This window comes from Nannospalax galili, unplaced genomic scaffold, assembly GCF_000622305.1.
Source record: "Nannospalax galili isolate Female #2095 unplaced genomic scaffold, S.galili_v1.0 scaffold167, whole genome shotgun sequence".
Taxonomy (NCBI): domain Eukaryota; kingdom Metazoa; phylum Chordata; class Mammalia; order Rodentia; family Spalacidae; genus Nannospalax; species Nannospalax galili.
In genome coordinates this window covers 3966680-3980840 of record NW_008358534.1, presented here as the reverse complement: position 1 = coordinate 3980840, position 14161 = coordinate 3966680, and the positions used below count along the sequence as shown (strand labels likewise).

General features: G+C 38.0%; 1 protein-coding gene and 1 pseudogene across 7 annotated transcripts in view; one reads left to right on the top strand and one right to left on the bottom strand.

Annotated features, from left to right (window-relative positions):
* Positions 1 to 14161, bottom strand: part of Atp11c (ATPase phospholipid transporting 11C) — a 261713-nt gene that overhangs the window by 88890 nt on the left and 158662 nt on the right. For all 7 annotated transcript variants that reach the window (XM_029558010.1, XM_029558009.1, XM_029558011.1 and 4 more), the window contains 6 exons: positions 12355 to 12458; positions 10344 to 10394; positions 9164 to 9228; positions 8755 to 8836; positions 7332 to 7482; positions 3477 to 3674 (listed from right to left, as the gene is read on the bottom strand). In XM_029558010.1, coding sequence (XP_029413870.1) covers positions 3477 to 3674; positions 7332 to 7482; positions 8755 to 8836; positions 9164 to 9228; positions 10344 to 10394; positions 12355 to 12458 — 651 coding nt within the window. The remainder of the gene's footprint in view (positions 1 to 3476; positions 3675 to 7331; positions 7483 to 8754; positions 8837 to 9163; positions 9229 to 10343; positions 10395 to 12354; positions 12459 to 14161) is intronic.
* Positions 4152 to 4796, top strand: LOC103724664 (annotated as a pseudogene).

Sequence of the window (14161 nt, the reverse complement as noted above, 5' to 3'; positions counted from 1 at the left end):
TAGCCTTCAGTTTGTATCTTCACGTGGAAAAAAATCAGAATTGGAGTACAGAAAAGAATTTTTCTTGATGTATATAAAAATCCCTTCCAACCCCACATCTTGTGGTAGTGTTATATTGAATTACTCTGTGGATAGTGAATGAAAAAACTTACTTTTTCAGATTACTTAATGAACTGGTTGCTATATAGAATTAAAAAGAACTCTTGAACTAGACTGAAACTACTACATGGATCTACACATGAAACCACTTATTTTCTAAGTCAAAAGGGGTTAAAAACAACAAACCAAAAACATATACAGTGTAATCTAAAGGAACATATAGACTAGAGCCATGTCTCAATTACTTATAAACCTTGAGAAAAATTTCTTCATTTTTCTAGACTTCAAATGTTAACTTTAAAGAAAAAAAAAACCTGAAGTTTAAGACTACAAAAACTAAAACAAAGGGGCTGGAGAGGCACTTCAGCAGTTAAGAGCATTTACTGTTCTTCCAAAGGACCCAGGCTTAATTCCCAGTGCCCAAATGGCAGCTCGCAACCACCTGCAACTCCAGGGGGATCTATTGTCTTCTTCAGGTCTCTGTAGGCACCAGGCATGGATGTGGTGCACTTATATACCATGCAGGCAAATCACTTATACACACAAAATAAATAAAATCTTTTAAAAAGGATCAAAACATAAAGCTTAATAATAAATATGTTCTTTAAACTACATGTATGTTACATACATGCCCATTATCACTGTGATTCACTTGACCAAAATCAGTCTTGAAGTTTTTCCACTGCCCTGTATTTCTTAATTTGCCTGATTAATTATAACCACACCTTTGTACAGTTAGGTCTAATGTGTTTCCCCAATTTGAGTGTCTCTTTTTTACTTCATAACAGGAACTTCAGTACATAGAATAATACATCCTAGGTACATGGGAGAAGCTCAAACAACCATTGTATTGAAAGAGTGGAATTGGAGCTTATACTTAAGATAACATTGCATAATTAGATATAGCCACAAGACTATGAGGGGATAAGAGGGAGGAGGCTAAGTCTGTATATTTTTTTAAGATCCATTCAAATAATTTCCCTTTACAAAAGATTGTACTTGATCATAAAACATCTCATTATTCTCTAACTGAACTAAGCGCTCAACTTTTTTTTTTCTTTTCGTTTCTTACATCAAATACTGTTCTAAGCACCGTTCTTTTCTTTTTAATACCAATGGGTCACTAAAGAGGTTAAGCAAATGTTTGCCACGGTCTTGATGGGAATGAACTAATACAACCATTAGTAACAAAAAACTCTATGTCTTGAATTATGACTCAACAAAGAGGAAATTGGTTACACTTAATTTTGTGTCTAACAGTCCACTGAATGTTAAATGGACTAAGAAACTATTTCAAGACTTCTTTGCATTTTCATTCAGGTAGTTTCTATACATACAAGCTAATAATGATTCCAAGTTGTTTAAATACCATATTAATTGAAGTAGTGGTCTGCCATTAACTTTGCAATTTGAAGAAATGATTAAAAATACCCAGAAATGCAGTTTGACTAATGAAAGGGAGTGGTAATTGAAACAAAATCTGTAGCTTCTTTCTTTCCACTGATTAAATTTACCAGATCATTACCTAAAGCTCTACTTTACATTCTATAGCCTTAATACAGTCTACAAGATAAGAGCAAGACTACAGGTAATATGGAAACTGGTGAAGTAGAGATCTGAAAGAAAGGTTAAAAGTAGAACCTGGCCCAGGCATTCTGCCTGCTCCTGGGGTACACTAAATGTCACCTATAGAATGATGGCTATTGTATTTGCACTAGTAGTTGAGGCTAGCCTCTCCAACCCCCCTTGGGTAGGTTAAACCATAAAACCAGGCAGCAGACCCAAAGTACATTTATTTACTTGGCATCTGAGGTGGGCTGCTCAATCAGTTGTCAGGGAAGGTGAGCCAGAGATGGCTTGTACATTCAAAATTTTTTTCTCATTGCCAAAAACCTACAGAATAACGCCTTTATTGGGATTAGAGTAACTGTACTTACCTTGGTCACTGGATGTAAAGTTGACATTTAAAAAGGCTAGGATGAATGTGACATCTCAGTTAATAAGTGAACCTTCTGGAAATATCCAAGAGAAAAACCACTGGCTCATTCATTTCTTGTACTGTTTTTACTATCTTCAGAATCTATATGGAATGCAAGCTCCAAGGTCTGAGCTGCTAATGTCCTGAAGTCAGTTCTAAACAAAATGATATGTGCAAAGTCCTTTTGCCCTTTTAAATGCAATTGTCAAAGGGCAAAGGTTGTGTCAAGAGCAGAAATGGTAGGAGCAGCAAAAGGGATATTAAGTCAGGGAGAATTTTAAGGTGAAGATACAAATCAGCACAGTTCCAAACAAGTTTGAGGCACTGTTCTAGTCACCATTTCATTAACTGAATTTGCATTTTCCAATCAAAAGATGACAATTATAAAGCTTTAATATTCTAAATGTCTTGAGAATTAAATGCAAGCCAAAAAAATTCCCTCAAAATGTAAAGATGACACACAGTAAATTCAGACAAAGAGAAAATTTTTTCTCAGTACCAATAAGAAAACTGAGCTGAGTGGCCCAAGTCTATAATCCAATCTAACTTGGAAAGCTGAGACAGGAAATTCCCAAGCTGAAAGCCTGCCTGGACTGCAAGGTGAGTTCAAGGCCTGCCTGAGCAACTATCTGAAGCTATCTCAAGATGACAAGTAAAAAGGGAGTATATAGTCCAGTGGTAGTATGCTTGCCTAGCATTCATGAGATGCTAGGTTCAAGCCTTCAGGACCAATGAAAATAGAGCAAAATAATACACTAATAAATATCTAAGAGATTGTCACTTGGAATCATAAATTACATTAGAAAATAAGCACACCAGTTAGAAACAAGGTCATCTCTTTGTTATACTGGTATGTGAAACATATATACTGGTATATGATATTGAGGAGGGCATGCCCTCACCATTTCCTTTCATTTAAAATTTTATACTAGAATAAACATTTCAGGATGCTAGGTTTATGTTCAAAGTGATCAGAAATGTATGTACCCAAGAAAATGTTAACAGGACAGTTATGGTCAAGGACAAGCATGTGTAAAATAGCTGTATTTACTACCTTTTATTCTAGATACAAATGATTACAGGCAGTTATAAAAACCACATTTCTTGATCATAATCTAACAATGCAACATTGTGAATTTTAATATAGATTTCTGTAGCACTCAAATTTAATACATAAATTTCATCCTCAAAAATGGAAACAAAAGTAGTGATGTAATAATTATGAAAATGTCAATAACTAATTACATGCCTGAATTAAACAATTTTTTCAAATTATCTTTACATAGCAGCAATGATAACATGTTGGTATTGTAGACTACAAGAATTATTTCCACCGTACTAACTTAATTCTGGCTTATACAGCTTTAATATTCTAAATATCTAAAAAAAGTGCACTCACCTGACCAAGTTCTTCATTAAGGTCTGATGTGTTAACCAAGGCTCCTTCATTAATTTCTTCATCAAAAAAGTCTTTATCCCATGAAATAAAAAAGGATCCTAAAAATTTTTGCATTTCTACTGTGACGTACATGGAGACAGGAATAATAAAGTTGAAGAGAACCATGAATGATAAAAAGTCAGTGAACATTTTCAAAACCTAAAATAAAAGAATTGGTTCGTGTTAATTAGATTCAAAACTCCCTCAAATGAATATAAAGAAGTGGCTTTCTTTTCATTTTAATTCTTAAAGAGTTATTACTATAAAGAAACTGCCCAATGATATATCATTGTATCAAAAATTACCACAGTATATGAGAACATTTTAGAACACTCTGAATTTTATCATTATTCTTAAGTGTATGTACCTTCCACTTTTTCACTTCATTAAGTTCTCTGCTCTTTCCACCTCTAGATATGAACATGCAATCAAAGTTTATAGGTAGGTATTATTCACGCTCATATTTGATTAAAATGCCAGCAAGTTTGTTACCTTCCTTCAAACTCTCAACCAAAAAGAAGCATAGACGTCTAAAATAAATTTTTTAAAAAAGTCTAAAATTGGGAGCCTTGCTCAGGAGCCGTAGCCCGGGCCACACTTGCCACATTTGTGTGTGCTGTGTGGCCGGTCCACGACATGGCATGCGGGGTAAACCTGAAGTGGCCCATGGAGTTCGAGGTGGCCTTGCCACATTTGTGTGTGCTGTGTGGCCGGTCCACGACATGGCATGCGGGGAAGTGGCCCATGGAGTTCGAGGTGGTGCTTCTGAGCCCTGATTCCCTGAAATGGTGGCGCTGTGGCCCTCTGCCTGGCCCCACTCCAGGCCTCAGGCCACCAGCTGAAAAGCTGCTGCCGCTTCAGGTGCAAATGCAGCCAGGGATTGTCCAGCAGCCAGCTGGGCATCGAGCGGTCACCTTCCGACTCCCAACCAAATTTTTCAGAACATAAAGCAAGAATATAGTCGTTATCAGAGGTGGAGACATTTAGAAGTTGTTCTCAGAGTGAAGCCTGCACTTCAGAAAGCCAGCCTCACTCCTCAGCACTCACAACACCTACTTCTCCAGGTTCCTCCTGGATGAAGAAGGACCAGCCCACTTTTACCCTTTGACAAGTTGGAATAATCTATGAGCGGCTTTTAAAAGCCTATGAAGATAAAATCCGGAAGAGTAGGAGCAGATCCTTAATACCAAACTAGCAGAACAGTATGAATATTTTGTGAAATTCACACATGATCAGATTATGAGGCCATAAGGAACAAGGCCTACAAGCTATGTATCCTGAAGCCTTCTTGCCTATCTGGGTACTGGGTCTGACCTCAAGAGATGACTGCTCTACACTTTTTGCAACTGGTTTGATATCACATTTCAGCTCCAACTTTGCATCCTGAGAACACTTAAATGTTTCTGCAGGTCCATTTTATACAACTTGAAAGACCTTAAAACTTTCTGGCTGCCACAAGCCTATCTTTCTTTTTGCCCATCCAATAAACAGCTGTGCCCTACTGTGATAGGTTTTCAAACAAAAATACCTGGAGCAGCAGTTTAGCAAAACATGCCTTCAGTGGCACTCAACAAATGGAGTTTCCATAAGCATAGTTCTGTAAGAACTGTGTGTGAGACTGTGTGTATATGTATGTGTGCTTTAAGTTATTATTTGTATTGTGCAAAAATATTTTGATCTTGGGGATTCTGGCTGTGAATTTGATGCACAACAATTTTGGTTACAAACATTTGCTTGGTCTACAGAAGATCATTAATGTTTTGTGACCATATAACTTGTAACACTGAGTTGTTTTATGTGTAGGTATTATTGTTAAATACAGGGACTGTTTCCAGGCACAGACTATGAATCATAAGTTACGGTGGACATTAGATGTGATTATGATATAGCGAAGGTCTGTTGTCCTAAATTTGCAAATAATGTGGTGACAAATTAGAACAAACTACAGACAGGTGACAAATTAGAACAAACTAGAGACAGGCCATCGACACATGGACTCTGCCTAGCTGCGCTGCAAAAATACTTTAACTCCAAGCCTTAAAATACCCTGTGGAGTCTGAGCTCACCTCATTCATACAATCAAAGAGCTCCCTGGACACTGAATTTCTACAGGGAAAGGTCTCCCCTGAATCAGGGTATGCTCGAGAGCATAGCACAGGGGAGCACTGGGCCAGGCCAGGCCTTGCAGCACTGCTACTCGGGAGGAGCCATTTCACCTTGCATCAGTTTTAAACATAGAATCTGGATCCTTTGGTCAGGTTCCCTCAGACTCTTCTAAGGTGTCCATGTTCAACTGTTAGAGCTTGGTTTTGGCAACCCTTTGCCCGAAGTTGCTTACTGGCTGTTCTTTGCCTTGGTTCTGAGGCTGTGGAACAGAAAGCAGCCTCTGTTTTGAGGAGGTGGGAGTTAAAGTATACGTGTATTTTTACTGTGACATGTTCAGGACCACACTTTACAAAATACCTTATTTCCTTTATTATTGCTTTGGAAAGGAAAGTTCTATTAAAATTGTTTTAGTTTAAATATAGAATACCTTTTTTATATTGTGGCTTTATTTTGGAAAATTCTTGAGTTTAATTTAAATGTATGCTAATATCTTCCAAAGTAAGGTACTATTCAGAGACAGTTGTTTAGATTAGATGGCTTAAGGAAATTTCTGGGATATTCACATTTGGAAGATTCCTTATTAATGAATGTCTTTGACTTAAACCTAACCAGAAACTGCAACATTATTCTTTGTACATTTTCATTATATAGTATTAACAAGCTTAGTTGCAAACAAATAAAATACCTAGGCTATTTGTTAAAAAAAATCTAAAACTGCAAAAAAATTTGATGGTTTAGGGCCATCATTAACTGCCGCCCCCCACACACAAATAAGCCAGATATTGTAGTACTGACTCTTATAAACAAACATAATCTTAACTAATGACTTTTATGCTAACCCTAGCAAAACCATGTGCTCCGGCGTCTTTTGGCCTGGGCACCTATCCTATTCCCTGGCAACCTCAATTTGGTACTGCATCCAAAATGATAATGAATGAAAGTAGGCATGCTTGAGAATTAACATATCAAAGGGCTGAAAAGTGGTGCACCCATCACTGCACACAGTGAAGGTTGGGAAGGAGTGACCTTGGCTCGGGTGAATGAGATATTCTAGAAATAAGAATGAAAAGGTCAGATCCTATGTTAAGATTAGGGTGAAATTGTACTTCCCCAATTGAAGCTGGAGAAACCATTTTGAATAAAATTATGGCTGGGGCCAGACTCCAAACATTGTTCAAGAGCCAGAGTTCCAGATACAGTTCTATCAGAACGGTTCCAGGAGACAGTTCCAAGAGGTATCTAGGGAAACGTGTGTCCTCTGAGTTTAGGCTCACTCTTAAAGATGGAATTTAAGGGTTAGGTTATTTGTTCAGGTAATTATAATGTTGGCGAGCAACATCACAAGGCATAGGTGCCACATGCCTTTAATCTTAGCACTCCTCAGATGGATCTCGGTGAGATGGAGGCCAGCCTAGTCTACATAGAGAGTTAGAGCCCAGCTAGGGCTACAGGGAGATCCTGTCTCAAAAAATCAAAACCAAGTTAAAGCAAAACAAAACCAAAAAACAAACCCCCAGCAAAACCAAAATCAAAAATACCCCCAACCAACCAACCAACCAATCAACCAATCAACCAGCCAACCAACGAGCCAGCCAGCCAGCCAGCCAACCAGCCAAACAAAGAAAAGGTATCATTTTTCTGAGAAGTGTTTCAGTAAAAGGGGCCTAGTCAAAGTTCTAGAGTCAACAATTCTCATAGAAAATAAATTACCTTCAAAGTCTCTCTCTCCTTCTGAGTCTTTTGGTTATACCAAGGTTCATCATTGTGTGGGCTGCTTTGCCAAACATATTTCAGAGTAGTGCATACTGCAGCTTTGGTCAGTAAGATAATTAAATATACAATCAAGAAGGCATTAATAGATCTGAAAAATAAGATTGCATGTCTGATTACTTGATACCAACAAAGTATAAAATACACTGATTATCTAAAGCTTCTCCTGTGTATGATTTGCAATCATGGCCCAAGATTTTGTTGTTTTGTTTTGTTTATTTTGGAGACAGGGTCACTCTATAGCCCCAGATGGCCTAGAACTTGCTATGTAGACCAAGCTGGCCTTCATTTCACAGAGATCCAACTGCCTATGCTTCCCCAGTGCCGTGATTAAAGGCGTGCACCATTGCACCTAGCTATAGCCCAGGTTTTTATGTAGGGACCTCAGTTACCACAGCTGCAGAATCACTGTCAAGTGAAAAAATGGATAATCCAGCATTGAACTGTTTATTGATCACTAATGTTTCACAAGATACAATGTCTGGCTAGTCAAACACATTTTTATAAAGTAAGATTCCTATAAAATGACCGTGAACAGACACATATATACATGTTATTACCTACTCAATCATTATAGAAGGTGTGGCTTGTCTCCACACCCTGAATGCCCATACTAAGTGTTTGGCATTAAGGGTGGTGTAGCAAATGTAAAACCTCAAGCTCAGCTTATATTCTCTCTCAGCACTATTTGAAAGAAAAGCTCTGGAGAAGGCATCATTTGACTCATGCCCATGCATATGAAGAGAGAACTCTACAGGGCATGGTGCCAGTGATGACTGTAATCCTAGTACTTGGGAAGCAGAAGCAAGAGGATCAGAAAACTAAGTTCATCCTCAACTATGTAGCAAGTTCAAGACCAAGTTGGGCTACATGAGACCCTGTCTCAAAAATGTTAAAAAGGGGGGGGGGCTGGAGAGATGGTTCAGTGGTTAACAGCATAGGCTGCTCATCCAAAGGACCCGGGTTCGGTTCCCAGCACCTACACGGCAGCTAACAACTGTCTGTGATTCCAGTTCCAGGGGATCCAAAGCCCTCTTCTGACCTCCACAGGCACTGCATGACATGGGGGCACTTACATATATGCAGGCAATATTCACACCCATAATTAAAAATAAATAAAATATTTTTTTAAAAATGAAAAAAAGGAAGGGAAAAAAGGTATAAATTTACAGTTTAGGTAAACTGCCATTTAATAGCTATGTAAGCTTAGATAATCCAGTTATTATCTTGAAGACAATTTCTTTGTCTGTATAGTGGATAGCAGCTAACATAATTTTAGTTTTCTGCCATGGTTATTTGGAATTACTAAGGAAGTAACTATTTCAATTAATAATGACTTAAAAAAATCGTGGTACACACTAACTTTTCAACAGCAGAACGCTTCTGTGATTTCCCTTGATAGTTCAAAGCCATTTTGGTTTCCATTCCAGTGTAAACAGCAACTCCTAAGGAATAATAGAGCACAATAAAAACTTAGTTGTAAGTGAATTTGTCAACCAACCACCTATTAGGTTCTGTCAATTTTTCACTCTATAAAGGTGAGAATTCTAAGTCTTTCCACTAACCAACTGATATATCATTAACAATATAATTTAAATTATATAAAGTATTCGTCATATTCATGGTAATTTACTATCTTATAAATTCTCAACATATAAATAAGGATTTAGAATAAAAGGCAACATCTTCCATGTTCACTATAAAACATGCATTATTTATTTCCAAGCTTTACAAAACATTACTTCTGACAGTATATCTTTAAAATTGTTTACCATATATCTTCTTGGTATTTTTAAGTTTAGCTCCTTTCAGCAAGAGATTTTCAGGTCCTAAAGACCTAAATAAAAAACAAGTATAATTTATCCAAAGAATGCACAGCATCAGCAACACTAGAGACAGATTTTGACATACATCTATCTCCAAGGGGTTCAGAATGTATTTATTTCTACCATATGCTTACTCCCCAGGATGAGAAGAATGATCCCTCCCTCTGAAGTGACTTGAGGGTATAGCACAGATGGAAGCACAGTACAGGAGTAGCCAGAAACATTCAGAGGTAAAGAAATACACAGAAGGATCAAAAAATTATGAGTCATAGCAAGACTAGAGCTGCAAGCAGTGAAAAGCAAAGGGTCACAGATAAAAAACTAGGAAGGCAAATGTCAAAGTGCAAAAAGCACATAACATCTTTATAGGGAGTAAACCTGACTTCTGGAGGATCATTGAGCACCCTGTATTTAACTTCTTTTTGAGTATGATTATAAAAGCCAAGTGGAAAAACTGAGGCAATTAACTACATGATAGAAGAGGAAAGAAATCATCCTTGCTTGTATAAACTGTCTTATAAATGATCAACTTTACATTTTACTGAGGACTAAATAATTCTTCCAACATCATTCCCACTGTTTAGTTCCTCAATTACTCTCCCATAAACCATTGTTCTCCAGGTATTTTTCCAATGTATTGAATCACTACACAACCAAGGAAAATATATGCAATGGTCAGAACAAGTTTGGAAAGAGCAGCCAAAGGGTATAGAGCACTGATCTTTTATTTTTTAATTAAAAAGGTTCTATTTATTATTATGGTGTTTGTGTGGGTGTGCATTCCATGGCATGTGTTAAAGGCAGAGGACAGTTTTATGAGTTGGCTCTCTTCTTCTACCTTTATGTGGGCTCTGAGAATTGAACTCAGGTTGCTAGGTTTGCACAAGTGCTTTTATCTGCTGAACCATGTGGACAGCCCAATGGAGCTTTGTTTTTTTCAGAAACCCTACATATTACATCAAAATCCTCCATCCAACACACAGAGCAGTACCACCACAACCCTACCAATCACAAAGTTACCTCTATTTTACTTTCTTTAAGGAAAAGCATTTGGCTATGTTAGTTGTTTAAAAGAGAAATACATCCCTTGTCCCAAAAGGATAGATTGAAGGAATAGCAAACTAACCTGGCAACAGCCTCGATACTATTACTATAGATACTCATTCGCCCAACAAACCTGTAAAAAAGTAATAGCAAGCGTGTTTTCTATATCCAGTTGAAACAAAAATCAGCAATTAGAAGTTAAACTACAAACAAAAAATATAAGACTGAATGGCAAAATTCTAATAAGTTTCTAGAAAAAAAAGGTTATACTGAAATAATAAAGTATACATTTTAAAATCTTTAAAATAATATTGTGTATTTTAAGAATATAAACAAGGATTCTAAATTAACTTGGCATTATACATGTATACAACACCCTCTCTGCTTTACACCTTTAAATAATGTGGTTTGTATTTTAGATGTGTGTGAAGAATGGTTTCTGATATTATAATACAATTTTCAAAACCATTAGTTCAGTAGTTCTTATACTTGAGCCTGCATACAAATCATTAGGGCAGGCAGCTTATTAAATCACAGATTTCTGAGTCCTATCCTTGAACTTCTGTTTCAGATTTTCAGGTTATGATGGAATGGTTGGTCCCAGGTCCAACTTTTGAACTGCATCATTAGTCTTACACACAATGAACACTTGATTAAGTATCTTGAAAATGCTGGATTTGTATCCTGCAGCTGATCTGATCCAATCACTTAATATGGCTAGATACAAAGTAACCTACATTTCTGCAAAATTGGGTTAAGAATGTCTAATCCCTCCTTAATGAGAATGTTATACTTACTTTGCAGTCTTCATTATAAAATGTTTTCTTTAGAGAAAGTATAGTTTTTACTGTAACACATATAAATATTTTTATATATAAAACGTGAAGATGTGCTCATTCAATCATTATGTATCAATTATGGCAGCATTGTATTAAGTGATGAAGATATACTAGTAATCACAAAAAGCATATTCCTTGCCCCAAGAAAGATAAGTGAATTGACAAGTAAAATGCAAGATATTGCTATTACAGTGGTAAAAATACAAGATATTTTGAAGTCACATTGTAAGGGATTTGGTATATTCTAGGTAAATTAGGATAACCTGTTCGCCCTAAATTCTTCCTGAAAAATTTGGGGATTTTCCTAATACATATCCAAGTATATATATATTATGTGTACAAAACATACAGACACACTACATCTCACTTAGGCAGAATAAGCCAATCCCTTTTCTACAATTCCATGGAATTTGCACATATTGCACTGCAAGCTTAGCTTTACTGTTTGATCTCCTTTGTTCACTGTGAGCTCCTTGAAAGAAGAAAAAGCTGCTTTTACTCTCTGCTCCTAGTTTTTAATAGCAAGGTGAATATAAAGGAGGAAGTCAAAGAGAAATAATGGAACAAAGGGAGAGGGAGATCAACATTCTCATAGTAAAGTAATTTTTTCGTCTACCGTTTAGTATTAACAGTAAACCAAATTTATCCACTTGGTTCTCCATTATGACCAACAACATGAATTAACATCATGCTTTTACCTAGGCAATGAATGCCATCTGTAATAATAGAATAGAATGAAATTAATTGGACTACATGAGTATAAAAACTAATACTAGTTTACTGGTTCAACTTAATGCTTTATTGTGAATAAGAAGCAGCCTTTTTACAATCCTCAGTTTATCATGATCATTGTAAGAAAGATGAAGTGCCTGCTAATTGCATTGCCCCATATTGTCTTCTTTGTTTAATGTTGGATAACATGTAAAAAGCTTTATTTTTGTTTTAATTAACTTTGAGTACCCCATCTGTCTAATAGATGAGGCTTATAGGGTAACAATTCAAAAAATTGATGGACAACCATGTTTAGAAGATAAAATTAAAAAAAGTCATAGGATGCCTGGACCCACAAAGATTTATCTTAGACTGGTAATTAACAAGGCAGATTTGATTCACTTCCCTGCCAGGAGGAAGAACAGCTCACAAAAACATACACAAGAGTAGGCTAGGCTGTTAAGTAGGTGGGAGTTTCTTTGCAATACTGGTGGCAAAAAAAGAAGAGCTAACAGCAATAAAGTGAAACTAGGTGATTCTTACTTGTAGAGGTCAGGCTGAGGCTGCTCACATTCAATTGCTGCTTGGAGGTTATCAATGGATTCGGCTGTACACAGTGCAATGGTATCCCGTACTGCATAATGTGTCTACATGAAAGCAGAAGAAAAACCATACATGTTTCTTTTTAAACTCATATAGTCAATGGATTCCAGAAACATAGCATGTTAGAATAAGAGGGTTCAGCAGAGGATTACAAATATTGATGCACGTTTCCCACCAAGCAAGTTGCATGGCACAATTCTTAAAATAAATTATAATTAACTAGAAAGGTAATTCTGGCCCAAAGGAAGTTCAAAGATAAAAGAAAAAAAAGGCCTAAAAACTCTTGCTGATACTGACAATTGAGATTATTGTTTGTAAATCTTCCCATGAAGATTTTAATATTCTTTGTTTTTTTTTTAAAAAAAAAACATTTTGATTCACCCTCCTTTCTCAGCCACCAGTCTCTCCTCCTGGCCTGGGTCCTGTCCCATTCATTGTCTTGGTGCCCCAGACACCATGGGAACAACCACTGCTTCCTGATCCTTTGATCCAGACCAACCCAGTTCCTTCCAGGGTCCCCAGGAGCCCTCTGGGGCCTGACCCCACCCTCACCTCCCTCTGCTTCCCTGGGCCTGCACCACCTACAGGCCTCTCTCTTGGGTAAGTCCATCACAGCCTCCGTACCTTAGATCCCACAGCCTTGTTCACCCTCCCATCTCCCTCGCCCGCCTCTCATCTCTCCTCCTAGCCTGGGACCTATCCCATTCTTTGTCATAGCGCCCCACACACCAGGGGAACCAACACTGCTTCCTGATAACTTACATCCAGACCAACCCAGTTCCTTCTCAGGTCCCCAGGAGCCCTCTGGGCCTCGCCCCGCCCTCACGTCCCTCTGCTTCCATGGGCTTGCACAACCCGAAGGCCTCTCTCCAGGGTAACTCAATCACTCCCTCTATGCCTTGATGCCCCAGCCTCATTCACCCTCCAATCTCTCCAGCCCATCTCTCCTCCTAGCCTGGGCCCTGCCCCATTACTTGTCTTGGCGCCCCAGGCACCGGGGAAAACCACTTCCTGATCCTTTGCATCCAGACCAACCCAGTTCCTTCTCCAGTCCCCAGGAGCCCTCTGGGCCTGGCCCCACCCTCACCTCCCTCTCCATCCCTGGGCTGCACAACCCGCCAGCATTTTCCTGGATGCCAGGGCTGACTTTTCCACTTCCTGATACTCTGCATCCAGACCAACCCAGTTCCTCAGTGCAGTCCCCAGGAGCCCCTGAGGACTCTTCCTGCCCCCATCTCCATTTGCATCTCTAGGTGGCATGGCCACCAGCTGCCCGAGACAAGCAACTTTCCTGGTCCTTGCTCCCAGGCCAGTCCAATTTCCAAATTCCTAAGACCAAAATCTTTCCTGGAGGTATCCAGAACTTAGTAGAAAGCATGAGAGCATCTGATCCTCATCTGATTGGGCCTCTGTGGGAACGCCTGAAGAAAAAATCAATCAGGCCACTCCAATATAAAATCAAAAGAGAGAACCAGAACCTTAGAAGAACCAGATTTTCATGCTCAGAAAGTAAACCACAAAGGCACATAAAGTTTACAAAAAGCAGACCTAAACTTGAAGTCTTGAGTCTAACGCAAGAATGAGAAACTACAAAAGAAATTCAAATGTCAAAATCATAGAGAAAAAATAATAACATGAAAAACTAAAATAACATATCCTCACCAAATACCAGTAAACCTCTAGAGGAGCACAATGAGAATCCCCTAGAGACAATGCAGGACATGGAACTCAAAAGAACAATGATGAA